Source organism: Pleurodeles waltl, chromosome 5, assembly GCF_031143425.1.
Source record: "Pleurodeles waltl isolate 20211129_DDA chromosome 5, aPleWal1.hap1.20221129, whole genome shotgun sequence".
NCBI lineage: Eukaryota > Metazoa > Chordata > Amphibia > Caudata > Salamandridae > Pleurodeles > Pleurodeles waltl.
In genome coordinates, this window is record NC_090444.1 from 699,216,816 (window position 1) to 699,243,451 (window position 26,636).

Consider the following 26,636-nt stretch of genomic DNA (forward strand, 5'->3'; position numbering starts at 1 on the left):
TGATCTACTCAGACACCCTCTCTGGCCAACAGCAAGCTGATTGTAGGAGAGTCCTACAACAGTTTCCTGAACTCTTCTCCTTAACCCCTGGTCAGACACACCTGTGTACCCATGATGTGGACACAGGAGACAGCATGCCTGTCAAGAACAAAATCTTTAGACAGTCTGACCATGTTAAGGAAAGCATCAAGGTGGAAGTCCACAAGATGCTGGAATTGGGAGTGATTGAGCGCTCTGACAGCCCCTGGGCTAGCCCAGTGGTCTTAGTCCCCAAACCTCACACCAAAGATGGAAAGAAAGAGATGAGGTTTTGTGTGGACTACAGAGGGCTCAATTCTGTCACCAAGACAGCTGCTCATCCAATTCCAAGAGCTGATGAGCTCATAGACAAATTAGGTGCTGCCAAATTCCTAAGTACCTTTGACTTGACAGCAGGGTACTGGCAAATAAAAATGGCACCTGGAGCAAAAGAGAAAACAGCATTCTCCACACCTGATGGGCATTATCAGTTTACTGTTATGCCCTTTGGTTTAAAGAATGCCCCTGCCACCTTCCAAAGGTTGGTGAATCAAGTCCTTGCTGGCTTGGAGTCCTTTAGCACAGCTTATCTTGATGATATTGCTGTCTTTAGCTCCACCTGGCAGGATCACCTGGTCCACCTGAGGAAGGTTTTGAAGGCTCTGCAATCTGCAGGCCTCTCTATCAAGGCATCCAAATGCCAGATAGGGCAGGGAACTGTGGTTTACTTGGGCCACCTTGTAGGTGGAGGCCAAGTTCAGCCACTCCAACCCAAGATCCAGACTATTCTGGACTGGGTAGCTCCAAAAACCCAGACTCAAGTCAGGGCATTCCTTGGCTTGACTGGGTATTACAGGAGGTTTGTGAAGGGATATGGATCCATTGTGACAGCCCTCACTGAACTCACCTCCAAGAAAATGCCCAAGAAAGTAAACTGGACTGTGGAATGCCAACAGGCCTTTGACACCCTGAAACAGGCAATGTGCTCAGCACCAGTTCTAAAAGCTCCAGATTATTCTAAGCAGTTCATTGTGCAGACTGATGCCTCTGAACATGGGATAGGGGCAGTTTTGTCCCAAACAAATGATGATGGCCTTGACCAGCCTGTTGCTTTCATTAGCAGGAGGTTACTCCCCAGGGAGCAGCGTTGGAGTGCCATTGAGAGGGAGGCCTTTGCTGTGGTTTGGTCCCTGAAGAAGCTGAGACCATACCTCTTTGGGACTCACTTCCTAGTTCAAACTGACCACAGACCTCTCAAATGGCTGATGCAAATGAAAGGTGAAAACCCCAAACTGTTGAGGTGGTCCATCTCCCTACAGGGAATGGACTTTATAGTGGAACACAGACCTGGGACTGCCCATGCCAATGCAGATGGCCTTTCCAGGTTCTTCCACTTAGAAAATGAAGACTCTCTTGGGAAAGGTTAGTCTCATCCTCTTTCGTTTGGGGGGGGTTGTGTAAGGAAATGCCTCCTTGGCATGGTTGCCCCCTGACTTTTTGCCTTTGCTGATGCTATGTTTACAATTGAAAGTGTGCTGAGGCCTGCTAACCAGGCCCCAGCACCAGTGTTCTTTCCCTAACCTGTACTTTTGTATCCACAATTGGCAGACCCTGGCATCCAGATAAGTCCCTTGTAACTGGTACTTCTAGTACCAAGGGCCCTGATGCCAAGGAAGGTCTCTAAGGGCTGCAGCATGTCTTATGCCACCCTGGAGACCTCTCACTCAGCACAGACACACTGCTTGCCAGCTTGTGTGTGCTAGTGAGGACAAAACGAGTAAGTCGACATGGCACTCCCCTCAGGGTGCCATGCCAGCCTCTCACTGCCTATGCAGTATAGGTAAGACACCCCTCTAGCAGGCCTTACAGCCCTAAGGCAGGGTGCACTATACCATAGGTGAGGGTACCAGTGCATGAGCATGGTACCCCTACAGTGTCTAAACAAAACCTTAGACATTGTAAGTGCAGGGTAGCCATAAGAGTATATGGTCTGGGAGTTTGTCAAACACGAACTCCACAGCACCATAATGGCTACACTGAAAACTGGGAAGTTTGGTATCAAACTTCTCAGCACAATAAATGCACACTGATGCCAGTGTACATTTTATTGTAAAATACACCCCAGAGGGCACCTTAGAGGTGCCCCCTGAAACTTAACCGACTATCTGTGTAGGCTGACTAGTTTTAGCAGCCTGCCACAAACCGAGACATGTTGCTGGCCCCATGGGGAGAGTGCCTTTGTCACTCTGAGGCCAGTAACAAAGCCTGCACTGGGTGGAGATGCTAACACCTCCCCCAGGCAGGAATTGTCACACCTGCCGGTGAGCCTCAAAGGCTCACCTCCTTTGTGCCAACCCAGCAGGACACTCCAGCTAGTGGAGTTGCCCGCCCCCTCCGGCCAGGCCCCACTTTTGGCGGCAAGGCCGGAGAAAATAATGAGAAAAACAAGGAGGAGTCACTGGCCAGTCAGGACAGCCCCTAAGGTGTCCTGAGCTGAAGTGACTCTAACTTTTAGAAATCCTCCATCTTGCAGATGGAGGATTCCCCCAATAGGGTTAGGATTGTGACCCCCTCCCCTTGGGAAGAGGCACAAAGAGGGTGTACCCACCCTCAGGGCTAGTAGCCATTGGCTACTAACCCCCCAGACCTAAACACGCCCTTAAATTTAGTATTTAAGGGCTACCCTGAACCCTAGAAAATTAGATTCCTGCAACTACAAGAAGAAGGACTGCCTAGCTGAAAACCCCTGCAGAGGAAGACCAGAAGACGACAACTGCCTTGGCTCCAGAAACTCACCGGCCTGTCTCCTGCCTTCCAAAGATCCTGCTCCAGCGACGCCTTCCAAAGGGACCAGCGACCTCGACATCCTCTGAGGACTGCCCCTGCTTCGAAAAGACAAGAAACTCCCGAGGACAGCGGACCTGCTCCAAGAAAAGCTGCAACTTTGTTTCCAGCAGCTTTAAAGAACCCTGCAAGCTCCCCGCAAGAAGCGTGAGACTTGCAACACTGCACCCGGCGACCCCGACTCGGCTGGTGGCGATCCAACACCTCAGGAGGGACCCCAGGACTACTCTGAGACTGTGAGTACAAAAACCTGTCCCCCCTGAGCCCCCACAGCGCCGCCTGCAGAGGGAATCCCGAGGCTTCCCCTGACCGCGACTCTTTTGAATCCAAAGTCCCGACACCTGGGAGAGACCCTGCACCCGCAGCCCCCAGGACCTGAAGGACCGGACTTTCACTGGAGGAGTGACCCCCAGGAGTCCCTCTCCCTTGACCAAGTGGAGGTTTCCCCAAGGAACCCCCCCCTTGCCTGCCTGCAGCGCTGAAGCGATCCCTAGATCTCCCATTGACTTCCATTACAAACCCGACGCTTGTTTCTACACTGCACCCGGCCGCCCCCGCGCCGCTGAGGGTGAAATTTCTGTGTGGGCTTGTGTCCCCCCCGGTGCCCTACAAAACCCCCCTGGTCTGCCCTCCGAAGACGCGGGTACTTACCTGCAAGCAGACCGGAACCGGGGCACCCCCTTCTCTCCATTCTAGCCTATGTGTTTTGGGCACCACTTTGAACTCTGCACCTGACCGGCCCTGAGCTGCTGGTGTGGTGACTTTGGGGTTGCTCTGAACCCCCAACGGTGGGCTACCTTGGACCAAGAACTAAGCCCTGTAAGTGTCTTACTTACCTGGTTAACCTAACAAATACTTACCTCCCCTAGGAACTGTGAAAATTGCACTAAGTGTCCACTTTTAAAACAGCTATTTGTGAATAACTTGAAAAGTATACATGCAATTTTGATGATTTGAAGTTCCTAAAGTACTTACCTGCAATACCTTTCGAATGAGATATTACATGTAGAATTTGAACCTGTGGTTCTTAAAATAAACTAAGAAAAGATATTTTTCTATACAAAAACCTATTGGCTGGATTTGTCTCTGAGTGTGTGTACCTCATTTATTGTCTATGTGTATGTACAACAAATGCTTAACACTACTCCTTGGATAAGCCTACTGCTCGACCACACTACCACAAAATAGAGCATTAGTATTATCTCTTTTTACCACTATTTTACCTCTAAGGGGAACCCTTGGATTCTGTGCATGCTATTCCTTACTTTGAAATAGCACATACAGAGCCAACTTCCTACAGTGTGTCTGTGCTGAGTGAGGGGTCCCCAGGGTGGCATAAGACATGCTGCAGCCCTTAGAGACCTTCCCTTGTATCAGGGCCCTTGGTACCAGAGGTACCAGTTACAAGGGACTTACCTGTATGCCAGGGTGTGCCAATTGTGGAAACAAAAGTACAAGTTAGGGAAAGAACACTGGTGCTGGGGCCTGGTTAGCAGGCCTCAGCACACTTTTAAATCATAACTTGGCATCAGCAAAGGCAAAAAGTCAGGGGGTAACCATGCCAAGGAGGCATTTCCTTACAGAGTGGCATCGCAAGCAGCCAATCAGTGGCGAATTGCCAACTCAAAGGCCTTACTTGCCCGCTATGACAGGGCGCACTGGGACGAAATGCAAGACCTCATCCAGCATTTGCCCAAAGAACACCAAAAACGTGCCCAACAAGTGGTCGAAGAAGGACAGTCCATATCAAATAACCAAATCCGGTCTGCTCTAGACTCTGCTGATACAGCAGCATGGACTGTCAACACAGCAGTAACTATTCGAAGGCATGCATGGCTGTTCTGGATTTAAGCCAGAAATAGGCCGTTTAATCAGCATCAGCTATTCGGGCCGGAAGTGGATACCGCAATTGAGAAAATGAAAAAAGACACAGACACGCCCAAAGCCATGGGCGCGCTCTACTCCTCACAATACAGAGGAACATTTAGGAAACCACAGTTTGGGGGGGGTTTAGACAACAGCCATCAGAACCATCCACCTCCCAAACAAAACCCACCTACCAGTCTCAGTACCAGAGAGGGGGGTTTCGTGGTTCCTACAGAGGACAGTTCCCAAGAGGAAGAGGGAAATTCCAGCCCTCCACTTCAATGTCACACTTCCCCAACACTTATCACCGGTGAGGAGGAGGCTAACAAAATACAACCGCAATTGGACACACATTACCATAGACACGTGTCTGGTTATTGCATAGAATTCACAACATTCTCTCCAGATGTTCCACTAAAACCGCACAAATTGTCTCCACAACACTTAGACCTATTACAAATAGAAGTCCAAGCACTACCACAAAAACAAGCCATAGAGCTAGTACCCTATCATCAGAAAGGGACAGGCGTTTACTCCCTGTATTTCCTTATCCCAAAAAAAGACAAAACGTTAAGGCCTATCTTAGATCTCAGAACACTGAATCTCTTCATCAAATCATATCATTTCCACACGGTAACACTTCGGGACGTAGTTTCCTTATTAAAACAAGGGGAATACATGACAACACTGGATCTCAAGGATGCGTATTTTCATATATCCATCCATCTCACAGGAAATACCTCAGGTTTGTAATACAAGACAAACATTACCAATTCAAAGTGTTGCCGTTCGGAATAACAGCCCCCAGGGTATTTACAAAATTCCTAGCTGTTGTAGCAGCTGACATAAGAAGACATCATATGCACGTATTCCCATAGCTAGACGATTGGCTAATAAATCTACATTTTCCATATGTATGTTCGATGGCATGTGTAGCTGTAGGTACACATGCTAAGCACAGGTCCTGCCATCTAGTGTTGGGCTTGGAGTGTTACAAGTTGTTTTTCTTCGAAGAAGTCTTTTCGAGTCACGGGACAGAGTGACTCCTCCTTTTCAGCTCCATTGCGCATGGGCATTGACTCCATCTTAGATTGTTTTCTTTCCGCCATCGGATTCAGATGTGTTTCTTTTCACTCCAGTTGTTCGAGACGGAAAAATATTACAAATTCGTCGGTATTGCTTTCGATCGAGTATCATCCATCCTCGGTACCGGCGGGTACAGATCTTTACTTGCCTTTCGGGGGACCCGCGTCCAACTTGGGCCTTGTCGGCCCGACCAAAAGTATAGTCGAAGCCTCATGGACCGGACCCCGTTTAGATTCTGCCCTTGGTGCCACACCAAGTATTCCTATACGGACCAACATCTGGTTTGTAACCTGTGTTTATCTCCAGATCATCAAAAGGATACCTGCGAGGCCTGTAGATCCTTCCGCTCGAAAAAGACTCTAAGAGACCGAAGAGCGCGAAGGTTAGAGATGGCGTGCAGAAGAGGAGGAGATGATCCACACCGCCGTCTCCGTTCAGAGGTCCGATTCCGAACAAGAGTCCGACATCGACTGACCGATGACAGCGGGCCAGCACGTGGGTACGCTTGCCCCGACCCAATCCAAGTCCAAATACAAGGCCTCTGGGACGCCACTGCCAGAATGCCATGGCTCCACCCGTAAGAAAGCTACCGGTGACCAAGCAACATCTTCGGCACTGAAAAAGCCCACGCCAACAACAAAGCCTTCGGACTCAAGCCGAGGCACAGGCTCCGAAATTATAAATCACTGACCGATCGAGTCCAAGCCCTGAAAGTCACTCTCGGAACCGAGACCAACAAGTACTCCAGGCCATTCGGTACCAAAAAAACGGCTTTGGAGCTGAAAAAGCATACATACACTGAGGAGCATGGACTTTTAAAGCACTTAAAAGAAAGCCATACATTTGCTGAGGAATTGACACAAATGGAGGATTTCGATGAGAAACAGGCCAGAATACAAATCTATAAAGACACTGGCAAAATCCTTATGGCACCTCCTCTAAGAACAAAAAGGAAACTGGCCTTCCATGGACGTTTGGACACTGATCAGCCACCAGCTAAAGTGCCAAAACCAAGAGAGAAATCTCCACCTCCTCAGTTTTCACCTCACCAGTCTCCTCCTCATCTAACTGTCTCCCGCCTGCTACACCCACTGCACAGTCCATCACACACTATGCAATCACAACAAGATGACACGGATCCATGGGATCTCTATGATGATCCAGCTTCAGATAATAGTCCGGAGTGCTATCCATCAAAGCCATCACCGCCTGAGGATAGCACCTCATATACACAGGTTCTAGCCAGGGCAGCGGCTTTTCACAATGTGGCCATGCACACAGAACCTCTTGAGGATGACTTCTTATTTAACACATTGTCCTCAACTCACGCCACATACCAAAGTCTACCCCATGCTTCCTGGCATGTTAAAACATTCACACCAAATCTTCCAGGAACCATTTAAGGGAAGAGCCATAAGTCCAAGGGTAGAAAAGAAATATAAGCCACCACCCTCATACCCAATTTGTATTACACAACAGCTACGCCCAGATTCTGTAGTGGTCAGCGCAGCAAGGAAAAGGGCTAACTTCCAGTCCTCTGGAGACGCACCCCCTCCAGGTAAGGAAAGTAAGAAATTCGATGCTGCAGGTAAAAGGGTGGCGTCACAGCCAGCCAATCAATGGCGTATAGCCAATTCACAGGCCCTAATGGCCAGATATGACAGGGCTCACTGGGATGAGATGAAAGACATTATTCATCATCTCCCCAAGGACCAACAGAAGAGAGCCCAGCAGATAGTAGCAGAGGGACAAGCAGTCACAAACAACCAAATCAGGTCAGCGTTAGACTCCGCAGATACAGCCGCAGGAACTATTAATACGGCTGTCACCATTAGGCGACACGCATAGCTTAGGTCATCAGGATTTAAACCTGAAATCCAGCAGCCCGTCCTCAACATGCCTTTTAACCAACAACAACTATTCGGCGCACAAGTTGATACAGCCATTGACAAAATGAAAAAAGACGCCGACACAGCCAAAGCTATGGGGGCGCTTTATTCATCCCAATATAGAGGCTCATTTCGAAAGCCTCGATATAGGCGAGGCTTTAGACCCCAACCATCTGAGCCATCTACCTCACAAGCCAAAATCCTCTTACCAGACGCAATACCAGAAAGGGGGGTTTCGGGGATCCTACAGAGGACAATTCCCCATATCTATAGGAATATACCAGCCCTCAAAGCAACCCAGTCATACCAAACAGTGACTTTACCACCACCTTCCCTCACCACACTTCCCCTGTGGGAGGAAGACGGCAAAAGTTCCACATCCACTGGTTACCCATCACAACAGATAATTGGGTGTTATCCATTATCCAACATGGTTACTGCATAGAGTTCACACAAACTCCTCCAGATATTCTACCCAAAAATGCACAAACTTCTATCTCAACACATTGCAATGTTGCAAACAAAAGTATAGGCACTATTACTCAAACAAGCCATAGAAATTGTGCCACATCATCAGAAAGGAACAGGGGTTTACTCCCCGTATTTCTTCATTCCCAAAAAGGACAAAACGTTGAGACCAGTATTAGATCTCAAGCTTTACATCCGATCAGAACACTTTCACATGGTAACACTACAAGATGTAGTCCCACTGCTACAACAGCAAGATTTTATGGCAACACTGGATCTAAAAGATGTGTATTTTCACATATCCATCCATCTAGCTCACAGAAAATATCTCCGATTTGTAATACAAGTGTAAGGAAATGCCTCCTTGGCATGGTTACCCCCTGACTTTTTGCCTTTGCTGATGCTATGTTTTGAATTGAAAGTGTGCTGAGGCCTGCTAACTAGGCCCCAGCACCAGTGTTCTTTCCCTAACCTGTACTTTTGATTCCACAATTGGCACACCCTGGAATCCAGGTAAGTCCCTTGTAACTGGTACCCCTGGTACCAAGGGCCCTGATGCCAGGGAAGGTCCTAAGGGCTGCAGCATATTTTATGCCACCCTGGGGACCCCTCACTCAGCACAGACACACTGCTTGCCAGCTTGTGTGTGCTGGTGAGAACAAAACGAGTAAGTCGACATGGCACTCCCCTCAGGGTGCCATGCCAACCTCACACTGCCTATGCAGTATAGATAAGTCACCCTGTCGCGTGGGCTCTCATTATTCTAAATGAGACTACTGGATTTCTAGGTAGCAGGATCTATAACGGTGTGGGGGACTGAGTCTGACCCACGTGTAAAGAACTCTGTCACCCTAAATCCGGTTTTTGCTCCGGCTAACTAGCAGTGCCTCATTTCTCCCATGTGGAAGGAATGATTTGGCAGCCGAGCGCATGACATCTTTGGAACTTCTCAGGGAAGTCGTGGTTACTCAGATCCAAACCAACTCTCTTATTTCCAATATGATCTCATATACAAATGACAAAGACAGTATAAGTTTTATATAATGTTTTAATAAAACGACTGTATTTTAGATATTAAGGCGTGAGCCGCAATAACCTGAACGATACAACACAGTAGGATTGAAATAGTCACCAGGAGAGTAAAACATAAGAACAAAGCTATCATATTGTCTAACAGTTTCTACTCTCCCTCTGCTTGTTCTATTTCGAGCACAGCATGTTAAGCTTCTAGCATGCCTATTAGAATCACTGTGGAGACATCAGCCCTCATACCTGAGCAAAGACCTGTGATCTTGGTTCAGCATCTGCAACAAGGCAGTCAGCGTCTAGTTGTGGTTCCCTGGTCGGAATCTCCCTCTTGCATGTATTGGGACAAGGAAGTGATTTTATAACTAACATGTCATCGTGATCACAAAATGTCCCTACGCAGGAATGCCAAGTCTAAACTCCTACCACGTCTATCGGCAATGTACCAGACTGTATCCTTGACTGAAGCACAGAGTAAATATGTTATGGAGAACTCCAGTGCTGAAGTAGGCAAAACAGTGTGATATGAAATAAAAAACAACACCGTAGAACTGGCTATTTGAAAAATAACAGTACGAAGCCTAATAAAAAGCATGTAGAGCAAAGTGCACAGAGGCTCTAAGCTGTCAGCAAATTAATAAAATATATTCAGGGCAAAGTGCATGAGCACTGTGCCCCTACAGTGTCTAAGCCAAACCTTAGACATTGTAAGTGCAGGGTAGCCATAAGAGTATATGGTCTGGGAGTCTGTCAAACACGGACTCCACAGCACCATAATGGCTACACTGAAAACTGGTAAGTTTGGTATCAAACTTCTCAGCACAATAAATGCACACTGATGCCAGTGTACATTTTATTGTGAAATACACCGCAGAGGGCACCTTAGAGGTGCCCCCTGAAACCTTAACCGACTATCTGTGTAGGCTGACTGGTTCCAGCAGCCTGCCACAACCGAGACATGTTGCTGGCCCCATGGGGAGAGTGCCTTTGTCACTCTGAGGCCAGTAACAAAGCCTGCACTGGGTGGAGATGCTATCACCTCCCCCAGGCAGGAGCTGTAACACTTGGCGGTGAGCCTCAAAGGCTTACCCCCTTTGTTCTAGCACCGCAGGGCACTCCAGCTAGTAGAGTTGCCCGCCCCCTCCGGTCACAGCCCCACTTTTGGCGGCAAGGCCGGAGGAGATAATGAGAATAACAAGGAGTCGTCACTGGCCAGTCAGGACAGCCCCTAAGGTGTCCTGAGCTGAAGTGACTCTAACTTTTAGAAATCCTCCATCTTGCAGATGGAGGATTCCCCAATAGGATTAGGGATGTGACCCCCTCCCCTTGGTAGGAGGCACAAAGAGGGTGTACCCACCCTCAGGGCTAGTAGCCATTGGCTACTAACCCCCCAGACCTAAACACGCCCTTAAATTTAGTATTTAAGGGCTCCCCTGAACCTAAAGATTTAGATTCCTGAAACTACAAGAAGAAGAAGACTGCTGAGCTGAAAAACCCCTGCAGAGGAAGAACAGAAGACACCAACTGCTTTGGCCCCAGTCCTACCGGCCTTTCTCCTGCCTTCCAAAGAAACCTGCTCCAGCGACGCTTTTCAAAGGACCAGCGACCTCTGAATCCTCAGAGGACTGCCCTGCTTCAAGAAAGACAAGAAACTCCTGAGGACAGCGGCCCTGCTCCAAAAGACTGCAACTTTGTTTCGAAGGAGCAGATTTAAAGACCCCTGCAACTCCCCGCAAGAAGCGTGAGACTTGCAACACTGCACCCGGCGATCCCGACTCGACTGGTGGAGAACCAACACCTCAGGGAGGACCCTCCGGCGACTCCGAGACTGTGAGTAACCAAAGTTGTCCCCCCTGAGCCCCCACAGCGACGCCTGCAGAGGGAATCCCGAGGCTCCCCCTGACCGCGACTGCCTGATCCTAAAGTCCCGACGGCTGGAAAAGACCCTGCACCCGCAGCCCCCAGCACCTGAAGGAACGGAACTTCTGTGCAGGAGTGACCTCCAGGAGGCCCTCTCCCTTGCCCAGGTGGTGGCTACCCCGAGGAGCCCCCCCCTTGCCTGCCTGCACCGCTGAAGAGACCCCTTGGTCTCCCATTGAAACCTACAGAAAACCCAACGCTTGTTTGCACACTGCACCCGGCCGCCCACGCGCTGCTGAGGGTGTACTTTTTGTGCTGACTTGTGTCCCCCCTGGTGCCCTACAAAACCCCCCTGGTCTGCCCTCCGAAGACGCGGGTACTTACCTGCTGGCAGACCGGAACCGGGGCACCCCCTTCTCTCCATTGAAGCCTATGTGTTTTGGGCACCTCTTTGACCTCTGCACCTGACCGGCCCTGAGCTGCTGGTGTGGTAACTTTGGGGTTGCTCTGAACCCCCAACGGTGGGCTACCTTGGACCCAAACCTGAGACTTGTAAGTGATTTACTTACCTGCTAAAACTAACAATAACTTACCTCCCCCAGGAACTGTGAAAATTGCAGTGGCCACTTTTAAAACAGCTATTTGTGTTTTATGTGAAAAGTATATATGCTACTGTAATTATTCCTAAAGTACTTACCTGCAATACCTTTCCAATGAGATATTACATGTAGAATTTGAACCTGTGGTTCTTAAAATAAACTAAGAAAATATATTTTTCTATAACAAAACCTATTGGCTGGATTTGTCTCTGAGTGTGTGTTCCTCATTTATTGCCTGTGTGTATGTACAACAAATGCTTAACACTACTCCTTTGATAAGCCTACTGCTCGACCACACTACCACAAAATAGAGCATTAGTATTATCTCTTTTTGCCACTATCTTACCTCTAAGGGGAACCCTTGGACTATGTGCATACTATTCCTTACTTTGAAATAGTGCATACAGAGCCAACTTCCTACAACAAGGAAAACATTACCAGTTCAAAGTGCTACCTTTCGGGATAACAGCTCCCAGAGTATTTACAAAATGCCTTGCCGTAGTTGCAGCATACATTAAGAGACAATATATACATGTCTTTCCATATCTCGACGACTGGCTAATAAAAGCCAACACTCAAAAACAGTGCCAACTTGATACACGTTATGTAATAAACACCCTACACACACACTAGGGTTCTCAATAAATTACCAAAAATCGCACCTACAACCAGCACAAATTCAGCAGTATTTAGGGGCCACATTAAACACCCAAAAAGCACTTGCAAGCCCAAGTCCACAAAGGGTGCAATCGTTTCACAGCATATTGCCAAAAAGTCTGCCAAACCACCAATACACTGTCAAATTTGTCATGAAACTGTTGGGCATGATGGCATCATGCATTGCCATTGTCCCAAACGCCAGATTAAACATGCAGCCCTTACAACAGTGCCTTGCAAAACAATGGTCGCAGGCACATGGTCATCTTCAAGATCTAGTGTTGATAGACCGCCAAACACACATATCGCTTCAGTGGTAGAATCCCACAAATTTAAACAAAGGGCGGCCATTTCAAGACCCTGTGCCTCACGCCATTCTTACAACAGATGCATCAGTGATTGGATGGGGAGCACATCTCAATAATCACAACATTCAGGGACAATGGGACAACGAGCAAAAACAACTTCACATAAATCACTTAGAACTGCTAGCAGTATTCCTAGCACTAAGAGCTTTTCAACCTTTTCTTGTTCACAAACACATTCTTGTCAGAACAGACAATATGACAACAATGTACTACTTAAACAAACAAGGAGGAACTCACTCATCACAACTTTGTCTTCTAGCACAAAAAAATTGGCATTGGGCAATTCACAACATACACCTGGTAGCTCAATACATTCCAGGGATTCACAATCGATTAGCAGAGAGCCTCAGCCGAGATCATCAACGAACGCATGAGTGGGAAATTCACCGCCAAGTGCTTCACAAATACTTTCGCCAGTGGGGAACACCAGACATAGATCTGTTTTCCACCAACCGCAACGCAAAATGCCAAAACTTCGCGTCGAGGTACCCACACCCTCGATCCAAGGGCAATGCTCTATGGATCAACTGGTCAGGGATATTTGCTTAAGCTTTTCCCCCTCTCCCGCTAATTCCATTTCTGGTCAACAAACTGCATCAAAACAAACTCAGACTCATAGCACCAACGTGGACACGTCAACCATGGTACACCACATTGCTATACCTGTCAATAGTAACACACATCAAACTTCCAAACAGGCCGGTCCTGTTGACACAAAGCAAACAACAGAGCAGACACCCCAATCCAGCAATGCTCAATCTGGCTCCTGAAATCCTAGAGTTTGGATATCTACATCTTCCACCAGAATGTATGGAAGTGATTAAACAATTAAGAAAACCTACCACCAGGCAGTGTTATGCAAACAAATGGAAAAGATTTGTTTTCTACTGCCAAGCCAAATACATAACACCCCTAGACGCAACCATGCAAGACTTTGTAGGTTATTTACTCCATCTACAAAAAGCTAATTTAGCTTTTTCATCCATTAAAATACATCTCACAGCAATTTCGGTTTATTTGCAAAATATACAAAACAAATCTCTAAATGGAGTGCCTGTCATCAAAGCTTTCATGGAGGGTCTAAAAAGTAGCATACCTCCAAGAACGCCACCAGTACGTTCATGGAATCTTAGTATTGTACTCACACAACTCATGGGTCCACCCTTTGAACCCATGCACTCCTGTCAGATTCAATTCCTAACTTGGAAAGTAGCATTTCTAGTGGCAATCACTTCATTACGAAGAGTTAGTGAAATACAGGCATTCACTATTGAACAACCCTTTATACAAGCACACAAACATAAAGTTGTACTTCGCACAAACCCTACATTTCTACCTAACGTCATCTCACCGTTTCATTGAAATCAAACAGTGGAACTTCGTCTTCTTCCCACAGCCAGACTCAGTGGCAGAAAGAGCACTACATACATTAGATATTAAGAGAGCTTTAATGTAGTACATCAAAAGAACAAAATCATTTCGAAAAACTAAACAGTTGTTCGTCGCATTCCAAAAAACCCATACTGGTAATCCTATATCAATACAAGGCATAGCCAGGTGGATAGTGAAATGTATCCAATCGTGTTACCTAAAGGCTAAGAGACAACTGTTAATTACGCCAAAAGCACATTCCACTAGGAAAAAAGGAGCAACAATGACATTTCTAGGAAATATACCAATGACAGAAATCTGTAAAGCAGCCACTTGGTTGATACCTCATACATTTACCCAGCATTACTGTGTAGATGTGTTAGCAGCACAACAGGCCATAGTAGGACAGGCTGTACTAAGAACACTATTTCAAACAACTGCAACTCCTACAGGCTGACCACCGCTTAGGGGAGGATTACTGCTTTGTAGTCTATGCATAGCATGTGTATCTGCAGCTACACATGCCATTGAACAGAAAATGTCACTTACCCAGTGTACGTCTGTTCGTGGCATGTTCCGCTGCAGATTCACATGCGTCCTCCCTGGGAGCCTGTAGCCGTTTGTTACATTTAAAAGTTTTACATATGTATATACATCCCTATTCCATTGCATGGACATCTCTTTCTTTACACTCTCACTCCTACCTTACCCTCTGCGGGGAAAACAATCTAAGATGGAGTTGATGCCCCTGCGCAATGGAGCCGAAAAGGAGGAGTCACTCGGTCCTGTGACTCGAAAAGACTTCTTCGAAGAAAAACAACTTGTAACACTCCGAGCCCAACACTAGATGCAGGACCTGTGCATAGCATGTGAATCTGCAGCGGAACATGCCACGAACAGATGTACACTGGGTAAGTGACATTTTCCTTTTCTTTCTTTCATAACTCCCAAACTATTGAACAGATTTACACACAATTACAATAAGGGCTCTCTACACAAAGATCTACCTTTCTGCAAAACTTGATGTAGTTCGGTTCAGGCTGTAGCAGTGTCTAAAGATTGCAAAAAGGAGAGACTCGTCAAAAGGCGCCAATGTTATTAACAGAACAAAAAAACACTTTCTCTGTGGGGAATGTATATGTGTGTGTATCTATATATGTTTGATGGCATGTGTAGCTCCTGAAGTCATAAAGTTTGGCTATCTACAACCTCTGAATGTATGGATACTCTAAAAGAAGCATGCAAACCCACAACTAGGCAATGTTATGCAGCTAAATTGAAACGTTTTGTCTACTATTGTCTTCCCAAAAATATTGATCCACTTAAAGCTTCAGTACAGGATATAGTTTGCTATACTTAAAAAAAAGCAACCCTGACATATTTGTCTATTAGGATTCATTTAACAGCTATGGCTGCTTAACTTCAAAAGAGACAACATATTTCCTTGTTCAGGATTCCTGTTATAAAGGCCTTTATGGAAGGTCTTAAAAGGGTTGATACACCTAGAGTTCCCTTAGCCCCTGTATAGAATCTTAATATTGTACTCACAAGACTTATGGGGCCACCAGTTGAACCCATGCATTCTTGTACTCTACAGTTTCTGTCATGGAAGGTTGCTTTCTTAGTAGCAATCACTTATTTAAGATGAATTAGCATAATTCAAGCATTCAGTTTAGAAGAACCTCTTTCAAATCCATAAAGGCAAATTAGTTCTTGGAACAAATCAAAAATTCCTACAAAAGGTGGTTTCACCTTTTCGTATTAACCAGTCAGTAAAATTGCCAGTCTTTTATCCACAGCCAGCATCAGTTGCTAAAAGAGCTCTTAACACCCTAGATGTTAAAAGAGCTCTCGTGTACTATATAGCTAGAACAAAAGATTTCAGAAAATCAACTCTTTGTGGCATTTTCAGAACCTCACAAAGGTAATCCTATTTAAAAAAAAAAATTTGATTAGCCAGATGAATAGTGAAGTGTTTTTAAACTTGCTATCTTAAAGCTAAAAGACAGTTACCAGTAACTACTAAAACACATTCCACTTGGAAAAAGGATCTTCAATTGCATGCTTAGGGAATATACCAATGGCAGACATATGTAAAGCTGCCACATGGTGGACACCACACACATTTACTAAACTCTGCTTGTTGGTGAGATAACACATCCACACAGCAAACGTTGGACAGGCAGGCTTAGAACATTATTTCAAACTACTCCAACAGGCTAACCACTGCTTATTTTGTGAGGGGACTTCTTTACAGTCTGTGCATATCATGTGTATCTGCAGCTACACATGACATTGAATGGAAAATGTTATTTCCCCAGTAGACATCTGTTCGTGGTATGTAGTGCCGTAGATTCACATGCGCCCTCCCTCCTCCCTGGGAGCCGCTATCCGTTGTAGTACAATATATTGTAAATATGTATATGCATTGCGTGGACATCTCGTATCTTTATTATATTTGTACGTATACACTCTTTACTTCACCCTCCTGCGTAAAAACAATCTAACAAAGGATTCGATGCCCATGCGAATTATTCCCGAGAGGAGTCACTTGATCCCATGACTCAAAAACATTCTTCGAATAAAAACAACTTGTAACACTCCGAACCCAACACTAGATGGCGGACTTATGCAAAGCATACTTATGCAAAGCGGGCTTGTATAGCAGTACATGCCACAAACAGATGTCTACTGGGTAAGTAACATTTTCCATGTTCCTGTTGATCATCATGAAATCTAAAATGCCCAGTGAAGTTCTTGTATTCTAAGTTAATGCTATACTGCTGTTGGAAATTCAGTGTTGTTAATTACATAGTATAATTTAAGAGCAATATTTAAAAGATTGGTATTTGGTCAAACTACGGGTGGCACAAAAGCATAAAAGCAATGACGTTTCGTATACTCCCAGTATATAAAGCTTAATAGGGCTTTAAATTAATACATTGGACTGTGTTAAAGTTGGAATTCATAGAATTTGCAATCAGTTGTATTTAAAATGTAATGAAGTAGATCTGTTTAATCAGTTTTATTTGTACTGATGTTATAATACTAGAATTTTGTTTAATGAAATGTCATGCTGTTTTTACTTTGTTGGAAAGATGGTAATCTTTTCTTTCTCACTGAGTGTCCTTTCGTTTCAGCTCTCCAAAACAATGTTTCAAGCAGTTCTGGAATTCAGAGTGGCCCACCACCAGTAACAACCAACAGCATGCCTATTTTAAATATGCCTGGACGTATTCATGGAAATACTTTTGTGGAAGGCCATCCAGGATTGCTGTCACACCCACTTGGGCCAAGATTTCCCTTTATGCAGCCTGGTATGCTCCCTCAACGAAACATACCCCCGCCCACCATCATTGACCCTTCAGTCCCTCCACCTCAAGGTCCCTTCCCTCCAACAGACTTATTAAATCGTACTGAGACTTCATTTGTGACTCCTGTACAAAACGTTGATAACAATTCTAATTCTGAGAAAGTGATACCACATGGAAACGAGGGAAACCAACAGGAGGGAGATAGAGATTATCGCTTTCCTCCAGTGGAAAATCGAGAGATTAGTAGGTCAGCGCATGTGGATACCAGTAGTAATGCTGGAAGACTTCATGTAGATCCACAAGAAGGTATACAGCGACAAATTGAAGAGTCTGGTATTCTAGGAAGACCATTTATGAACATACAAGATGGTCAGAGGCTGGTTCTTAATGCACATGAAGGCTTACTGCGGCCAAGAACAGATGAAACCCTACTGATTCAAAGAATTGATGCGCGGGGGACCCTGCCAAGACTAGGTCCAGATGCCCATGAAAACCTTATCAGACTTGGAATGGATGTCCGAGAAGGCCTTTTAAGATCAGACACTGGAGATGGCTTGCAAAGGCAAGTAGTCGATGCACGACAAGGCTTACAAAGGCATGGGCCAAATCTGAGGGAGAACATGCTTGGGCTTCCACTAGATTCACAAGAAAGGCTTCAAAGACCAGGAACAGAGTCACAAGAGAACTTTCAAAGAGCAGATGCCGATTCACGAGAATTCCTTCAAAGAATGAAGGCAGGATCACGTGGAGCCCTTCATAAACAAGGGGCCGATTCACGTGATGGCTTGCCAAGACCAGGCCTGGGTCCACGTGAGGGCTTACTTGGATCAGGACCGGATGCAGGCCTACTAAGGATAGGTCCATTTCCACGAGAAGGTCTTCTGGGGCCAGGTCCAGATATGCAAGAAGGACTTTTACGGTTAAGAACATTTCCTCGCGAAGGCCTCCTTGGAGATCGACCAGTAGCGCGAGATGGTCAAGGAAGGCCAGAACCAGAACCAGAATCCCATGGAAGACAAGAATCTGATGCAAAAGAACTTCATAATTGGCCTGGATCAGATACACGAGATGGTCCTGAGTGGTCCAGATCTGATCTTCGAGAAGGCTGGTTGGGTCCTGAACCCAAGGAAGGACTTCATTGGCCTGGACCAGAAGGGCATGATGCCCAAAGACGTCCACCACCAGATATCCATGAAATTCTTTTAAGGCTAGGTACACATACCAGGGAAAGTCCGTTAAGACCACCATTGGATATGAGGCAGCATTTTGGGCGACCACTCCTCGATGCAAGGCAGATATTTCTAAGGCCACCAGTCGATGAAAGAGAACATTTTGGAAGGCCACCTATGGATGCCAGGGAGACATTTGGAAGGCCACCCATGGAGGGAAGGGAACATTTTGGAAGACCACCCATGGAAGGAAGACCCCTTATAGAGGGAAGAGAACTCTTTGGAAGACCTCCTATGGAAGGAAGAGAAATGTTTGTTAGACCCCATATGGAGGGAAGGGAACCTTTTGTGAGACCCCATATGGAGGGAAGGGAACCTTTTGTGAGACCCCCAATGGAAGGAAGAGAGGTCTTTGGGAGAATGCCTCTGGAGGGAAGGGAACACTTTGAGAGACTGCCATTAGAAATGAGAGAGAATCATGGAAGGCAGTTTATAGAAGCTCTTGGTAGAAGGGAGCCCTTTGGTTTTAACGCAGATAAGCCCTGGGGACATAGGGATTTTGATGAAAGGCAGCACCTTCCTTTACCTGTGTTTGGAAGCCCACAAGGCTTTCATGATGAAAGGGAGAGGTTTCATCTTGGGAACATCAGGCCTGATTTTAGAGGTGGTCCTATGTGGAATAGAGGAGTAGATCAAGAAGCTCTGAGAGATCATGGTGAGCGCAAAATTCAGCGTGAAAAACAACGGGATAGAGATGATCGAGATGTTGATTTCCGCAAAGAAACTAATAGCAACCGATTTAGAAAAGAGAGGGAGCAGGGCACATGGGTTCCTCCAAAGTCACAAATTTCTGAATATGTTGAAGGCACCACTGCCACCTCACCTACCACCACTTCTCCGATGCCTACCTCTTTCCCTGAAAAAGTTGAAAATGTGCCTCAAATAAACGGTGAAAGTGCAGCTATCGACACTTCCCAACCATCAGTGGAATCAAAAAAGGAACCTGAACTTTCTGATAAATTGGTTTCTTCAAATGAGAAAAGCAAAGAGAAGAGCAAAGAGAAGGTTGACACTGATGCAGACCAAAAATGTCAGCCAGTGGTAGAAAGCACAGAGACTAAGGGGACATAATCATCGCTCAGTAGGTAAAAGATACCTTTTGTAAAGTTATCTGTCAAAGTTAAATGGCTGTTTGAACCTTAGTTAATTTTTCCAGCCAGAATGAAGTTTATTTGATGTTTAGTTTTGTCTGTAACTTAAATATTTGTGCTATTGACTTTTGTAGACAGTTCTTAATTTGAACATCATCGTAAAAGTTTTTTTTCTGCAGAATCACAAACATTGTTCGGTTTGTTTTTTAATTCTTGAACAGACTTCCTATGGAAGAAAGCATTTTTTTAAAAGCTGCTTGTGAGTTATACATGGAAAAGGGAGTATGCTTAACGGAAAGCGGGTGTGAATTGTCCATGTTTTAGGCTGCTGGTGGATTTTAATGCATAGACAAAGCTGTGGGGGTTTTTATGTTCATGCTTATTGGCCAAAAACTAAAATAGCTCTGGTGAATTAAGGTGCCCATAACAGATACTTAAACAAGTCTGAATGTGTAAATTCTGCTGTGATCCTTTATCTGTGTCTATGATTATTGCTCGTGTTGCAGTGAGTGGAAAAAAATACCTTTCAATGCTGGCTGCATTCTTTTCCAGATGCTAATAAAATCTATTTGTTTGAGAAGTGTTCCAGATATTGTATTTTTTAAATCTACAATTTGAGTCTTACTGCATCAGGCGAGAGCGTGGTCGGTTTGATGCAAATGTTTTTCATCATTTATGCGGAGGCTTTACATTTTATTGGAAAATTACTTGAATTAGTGTGTCCTGTGTGTCGACATTGGTGCAGACTGGATTTAACTCATTTTACATGACCACTTTAGCAAAGGCACATGTTAAATCAAACACGTCGATACTCTTAGTGCTCTTTTTACTTTCTGCAAGTAGCATACATTAAAAAGGCTGTAAATTTAAAACGTTTGCTACGTTTAGAGTTGATTATTGCCTTGCTGCCCTTTTTCATGTTTGTTTTTAAATATGCACGCATTTTATGGTGTAAAATTCATGTAAATGTTTGTTGTATATTCAGTGCTTATAGTTTCGTTATAAAGAATTTTTATTGGCTGGCTTGTAAAACTGGGATTTCTGAACTGATGCATGAAAATCTTTATAGATAGGCACTTCTTGTTTGAGGCTGAGAGTTCAGATAGCGAGTCATTTTCTTGTCAGTTTTCAAAAGCATTCTCCTTTTGTGTTCTTAACTACTGTCCCATTTTAAAATAACTATAAGACCTTAAGTCGGTTACAAACGACCCCACATTTAAATGCTTACAGTTTGTATTTAAAAATAATTCGGTAACAGAGTGGAATCTTTTGAAGTGCCATCCTGATCATTTTTTGTTTTCATTATTTATGCTTTAATGCAAGTAAGGAGGTTTGAGCTGTACTGAACTTAAAATAGTAAATGTGTATTGATGATTGTCTAGAGTTCATCTCCAAAACACGTTCAGTACAGTACAACCTAAACTTGGAACCTTCAGTCGTACTGTGAACACGTAGTTTCAAGAATGTATGTCATGACTAGACTTACATTTTATTATGCTTTTTCAGTGGATTGGTAGACAGTGTGGCAAATATCACCTGCATTTGTGTTGCACTCATGAATAAAAATCTATGTATTGGTAGTAGTCAATTTAAGGTGAACTCTACTGATGCCAGGCATTGGAGTAAATTGTTCTATAGATTGTGAAGACTTGCTATCAGAAAACCTTTCAATATCATAAGAAGTCGTTTGTTGCCATGAAATCACAATGTTTTTTGTTCGATGTCACTGTCTGCATTACCACTCCCTCCCAGTGCACCACTATTTTACTATTATCACATGGCACACCTCTTTGATCTTTCACTGTGTAGATTAACCAGGTATTCTGCATGTCTTGTTGTTTATCATATTTTAAGTGTCATTTGTATAAGCTGTCTTAGCAATTTAAATAAGACCAGAGGTGAGAGAAACAAGGAATGAAAGATGATAGTCCTGCCACAGTCTGAAGAAAAGGGTGGCCTCTTTTTTCAACACTGACTTCTGACAACAAGGGACTGAAAAGGCTGACTCCAGGCAGAAGGCAATTCTGTGTGGCAGAAATTTATTTTGTTTCTTGTTGAAATCAGTTTTTGAGTGAAGTTTTTGGATTGGATTGTTATGATCATGTTTCCATGGCAATTCCCTATTGCATTCCCATTATGCACTACCCTTCGAACTGCCCTCCCACATTTTCTCTTATACTTCTCTGTAAGAATTTGAAGCTAATGAAGTTTGAGATCGGGTCAGTTTTGCTTAACTGTACTTCTGTAACTTCTAATGGGTTATTTACGCCTCAGGGGCCCAACTTTAAGGACTGCAGTACTTTGATGTCCGCTTTCAGCACTTAAACCACATAACTAATTTGCCTATTCTGTAAGTTATTTGCACATGGTGAGTACATAATAATTCTGTCCCTTCATAAATACTTTGCTCAAATAGATAATGTTGAGTGTAGTGCCCCAGTAGACCAACAAATGCACCTTAAAACACACTCAGGGCCAGCACTTAAAGATCTAGTCTGCAAATGTTTTTCAGATCTAGTAGGGAGTGCCTATGGAGACCGTATTACATTTTGTTTGTTGTGTTGAGAATCTCTTACTGGTAAAAATGCTCAGGTTCTATGTGGTCATGACTTTTTTTGTTACTACTTGATGACATAGTTGATCTCCATGCAGTGCTGAGGCCTCGGTATATGGGTCCCAGATGTAAACAAATGGTCTCAAGTAATTACAAATTGACCATGAACTCTTATTTCTTAAAATAGTTACCAGGTTCTCATCTTTAATGGGATATATGTAGAATGCATTGACTTTTAACCTCTGTAACACTCTTCTACAGGGGCTTCAGATGGAGTGGAGAATGTTGAGTGAAAATATCGATTTCCTTTTCTTAAGCTTAATTTGAAAGCAGGCCTTCTTTGTTTGGTTCCTTTGTTTAACCAAGATTTTCTTGGTCCTTGTTTCTTCACTGTTGCTGCTTTATAGTCACCACACCTTTCTTTCTAGATCAAGGTGGATGTCCTCTTCCTCCTGACGAATACATTAATAGAAAACTAAAGCGAGGCAGAGCACCTCAACATTCAAGTTACATAACTATCATGTTCACCAATTCACTGGCACCCTCAAAGTCTATGGTTACCAGGCTTTGGCGATTTATTTACTATTGTCCTTACCCTTCCTTGTCACCAGCAGATTATAGCTATGGCTGCTGCTGGGTTCCATGGGAATATGGTGGTATGTTGTAAAGTCATAATGCTCTGTTTCTGGAAATATGAAGCTTTGCCAGATGATAGGTCTGGCAGCTGATGGAGGAGATCTGTAATCCGTCAGCTACTGCCTGAGTCGCATTCCCACCCATTAATAAGTAGCATTTCTGCACTCTACATACTTTCCAGGATGCAGCATTATTAAACAAACAAATAAAACATAATCAACCATTTAGCTACAAAAGGCTGTAGGTTTTATAAAATCCCACAAAGAATATAAGTTAATTTTTGGAAAAAACACTGCTTATCCTGAAGAAACTGCATTTCTGTGCACTGGATTTTGTAGTATTCTTCGAGTCATAATGATGATGTTTTCTTAAAACCTTTCAATTTTAACCTAAGTCTCCTTCTGAAATAGAATTTTTAGACTGTCTAGTGGACAAACATATGTTATGCTCTCTTGTGAGGCAGTTGGGAAGTCAGTAAATTAACACACTGGCCACACTAGTTATTTTTTCCACAGCTCTCAAACCAGTATAAATGTGGTTTCAGAGCACTCCTTGCTAGGATGTTGGGAGTTCTAAATTTATTTAGCACTTTACCTTTTCAGGCCTTGCTTTACTTTTGGAACTCAGACTTCAGACAGAAGTCAAGCATGAGGCAATTATGTAGGGCAGAGATATTTTATTTCTGTTTGAAATCCACTTATAGGCGAGACCTTTAGAATGTATTATTTTGATACAAACAAATTATAAATAGTACCTTCCTCCAATCTTGTTCTGCAGGAATCGAGTAATATTTGGTTATGGAAACTTAGAAATGAATTAATTTTACAATTTACCTTTTTTGGAGGGAAAGGTTAAATCAAAGTGAACATTTATTGACCGGTGTATTTTCTTTATATTTCAAATACTAGGCAAATTATGGCTGTAATTCACTTTACTTTGTGTTTCAAACCCATGCCAGATAAGTGTTTTTCTTTTATTTTATTCTAAATGATTTTTAATCAATACAATAAAGAATTACCTCCCATACCACAGGTGTGGCTATTTAATCGCCCCCCAAAAACCTGAAGTGTCTGTCTCAAAAGCCATACCCCCTTCCCTTTCACCATAAGACCACGTTAGACCATAGAGAAGATGGGGTTGCCATCTTTTTGTGTCCATCTCCAGGTCTCTCTTCCCACTATCCATGACATAGCTGACTGTGAATCATTTGTACTCCTGTTGCTGTAATTCCCAAATTACTCGGTTTCCCAGGCACTAACCTATCATCGTTCAGTGCTTTGTAACTTATTTTCTTCCTTCTTAGACGTTGCTACTACATATGCACTTGTTTGGACTATGCTTATTTTGGAGGATGATTAAAATGAGAATTAATGACCCTTCATCCTGTCAGGTCCCTTTCTTAGTGGACAATGATAGGAGTGAAAAATTAGACGTTTACTCTCTCTGGGTTAATCAGCCCAGGTAGTACTCTGCAGCAACATTTTGCTTATTTAGATATGCTTAACAGTGGTTGTCTCTCCACTTAGAGTTAAACCATTGTTCTGTCTTTTCTCCCTAGATAGCTACATGTCCAGAGAGTCTACAAGACACATCAATCTATCTTAGTGCCTAGTCCTTCATGACTTCTGTAGTCTCATTACACTATTTATCTTAGGCCTATTAGATGTAGAGCACCTTCAATGTGTTTGTCCCTGTTAACTGTAATTGGATCAGTCCTTGCACGGTTTGTAATCTGATACCAGGTTAGTTGAGGGCATTGCACACTGCAATTACTCTGTAGTGCTGTGTACAAAAGTAGGATGTAATTCCATAACTTTTAAGTCATAGTTGGATACCTGAGGCTGATAATATACAAAAACATAGCTTGAACACCAAAGGAACTGTCTGGATCCAATTACAATTTACTTCCACTAGCTGTGAGTTTTAGAACTCCTTCTTTTTGAATAAAGTTACCACGATCCAAGATTCTGTCCTTCTGAAGGTAATGATTTCTGTCCTCCCCTACCCCTCATGACAAACTTAGTGTTTGAGTGGCAGGTGCTGGTTTAGCCACAAAATCTGTACAACAAGATATCGGAGTTCTTAAGATCTATCTGCTCTTTATGGTTGAAAGAACCTAAAATGCAGTAGGAAATGCAAATGTGTGCTGCAAATTTTTCACTTTCGGTGCAGCATAATATGCTGATCCATTAAGTAATATCCTTTGGGGTGGTGGAGGGTTTGCTTTGTCAGACTACAGATACAGATGAAATAGTACGGGACCCAGAATTCTCTATCTTGCTGCAACTCTCTCAAAGAGGTATCCTGATGCTTTTTTGGTTAGTAGCCAGGACATCTCTTTTGCCCCTCCAGAAAGGATGCAAGCTCTCGGAGAAGACCCTTTGTTCTTTATTGTGATTTTATGAAATATGAACTTGGATGATGGTGTTGTGCAGCCATATGACTTCGACCATTAAACTTGATGTGTGGAAAATCCACACCCAGCTTGTTCTAGCTTGAGTTCCGAAAGAGTGCCTCAGTCAGAAGAGTTCAAGATATCCACAGCTCTTCCTCCAGCGCTATTTTAGATGACCAATGCAATAATTGGAATGAGTTTTGGAAAGGCATTCACTGTTCATACCGATCATCACTAAATTGACTGATCTTCATGCATCTGTTTGTAGATCAGTATAGCCTCTTACAACCCACAACCTTTCACCCTCAGAAGCTAGAAAGGCACACATTGTGCAAGAGAGCTAAAGCCTGTATTTCTGTCTATAAAAGAACCTTCTCTTGTTTATGGAGGTGTCTCTTGTGTATAACACACCATTAGTGTTTTGTGCAATAGAATGCTTCAGTCCACACTTGGAAAGGGTCTTTCACCCTAAAAGCTCCTTTTTTGTTGTGCATCATGCAAGAGTAGAACACAGCAGACTTTTATTATATGCTTTGCAAATTGATTTTAAACATTGTGATCTCATGGCAGTAGCAAGTAGTTGACGATTCTGTAAAGTTGACTTCTTTGTTATAAGACATCTGTAAATGTCAGTGGTGTCTGTCATGGCCGAGCTCGGTATTATGGCTCTCTAGAACATGCCTTGCTTAAATTGAGCTTTACTTATTCATTCTACGCGCCGCTGTGTAAAGTTGATAACTTGTAATTTAGAATTCTGTCTAGTACTGATTGTCTAAATTGAGTACGTTGGAATCTGGTCCACAGAAATATGCATTTCGCTGTACATTGAACTCCTGTATCAGAAGCAAAGGATGATTTCTGTGCTTCTCCTTTCATTTTTGAACATAGACTCTCCCCTTGAAGATCTGGCATTCAGATACTGGAAGTCTCTTCCAGCTAATTTTGCTTCAGTAACACAGTGACAAAAGTGTGTTGAAGATTAGAGCGCACCTGACCTTTTTGCTTTTGTTTTGCAGCATGACATCTGTTCTAGATTCACATACTTCACAAAGTTCTGCCCTCTAGCGGTTGGATCCCCAGGACTGTGTTGTAAAAGATTGAGTGGATGTCATCATAGATGAAAGCCTGCCACAAATTCAGCTGTAATTCCACAATGCCCATGTGCCTGCCCACCCCCTTGGATTTTTTTTTTCTGCAGTTAGGTGCGGTGGTGCATCATGAGAGCTCACAACCTTTTTCGTCAAATCAGTTAAGAAGACCTCAAATGAAAGCTAAACATTGCTTTAGTGAAGTGATGGTGATCGACCCTTAAGAGAGGTTTTTCAAGGTGTGTGTTTGTGTGGTGTCGAATGGGGGATTCACCAT

At 43.9% G+C, this 26,636-nt stretch overlaps 1 protein-coding gene across 3 annotated transcripts in view; it reads left to right on the plus strand.

Moving 5' to 3' along the window:
• The window catches only part of SCAF8 (SR-related CTD associated factor 8), a 1,507,655-nt gene that overhangs the window by 899,289 nt on the left and 581,730 nt on the right, over window positions 1–26,636 (plus strand). For 2 of the 3 annotated variants that reach the window (XR_011203719.1, XM_069234634.1), the window contains exon 21: window positions 17,193–19,680. Coding sequence is in view for 2 of the 3 variants with exons in the window: in XM_069234634.1 (XP_069090735.1) it covers window positions 17,193–19,666 (2,474 nt within the window). In the remaining variant the exon portion in view is untranslated. The remainder of the gene's footprint in view (window positions 1–17,192; window positions 19,681–26,636) is intronic. The other variant, XM_069234635.1, reaches the window with a different exon arrangement.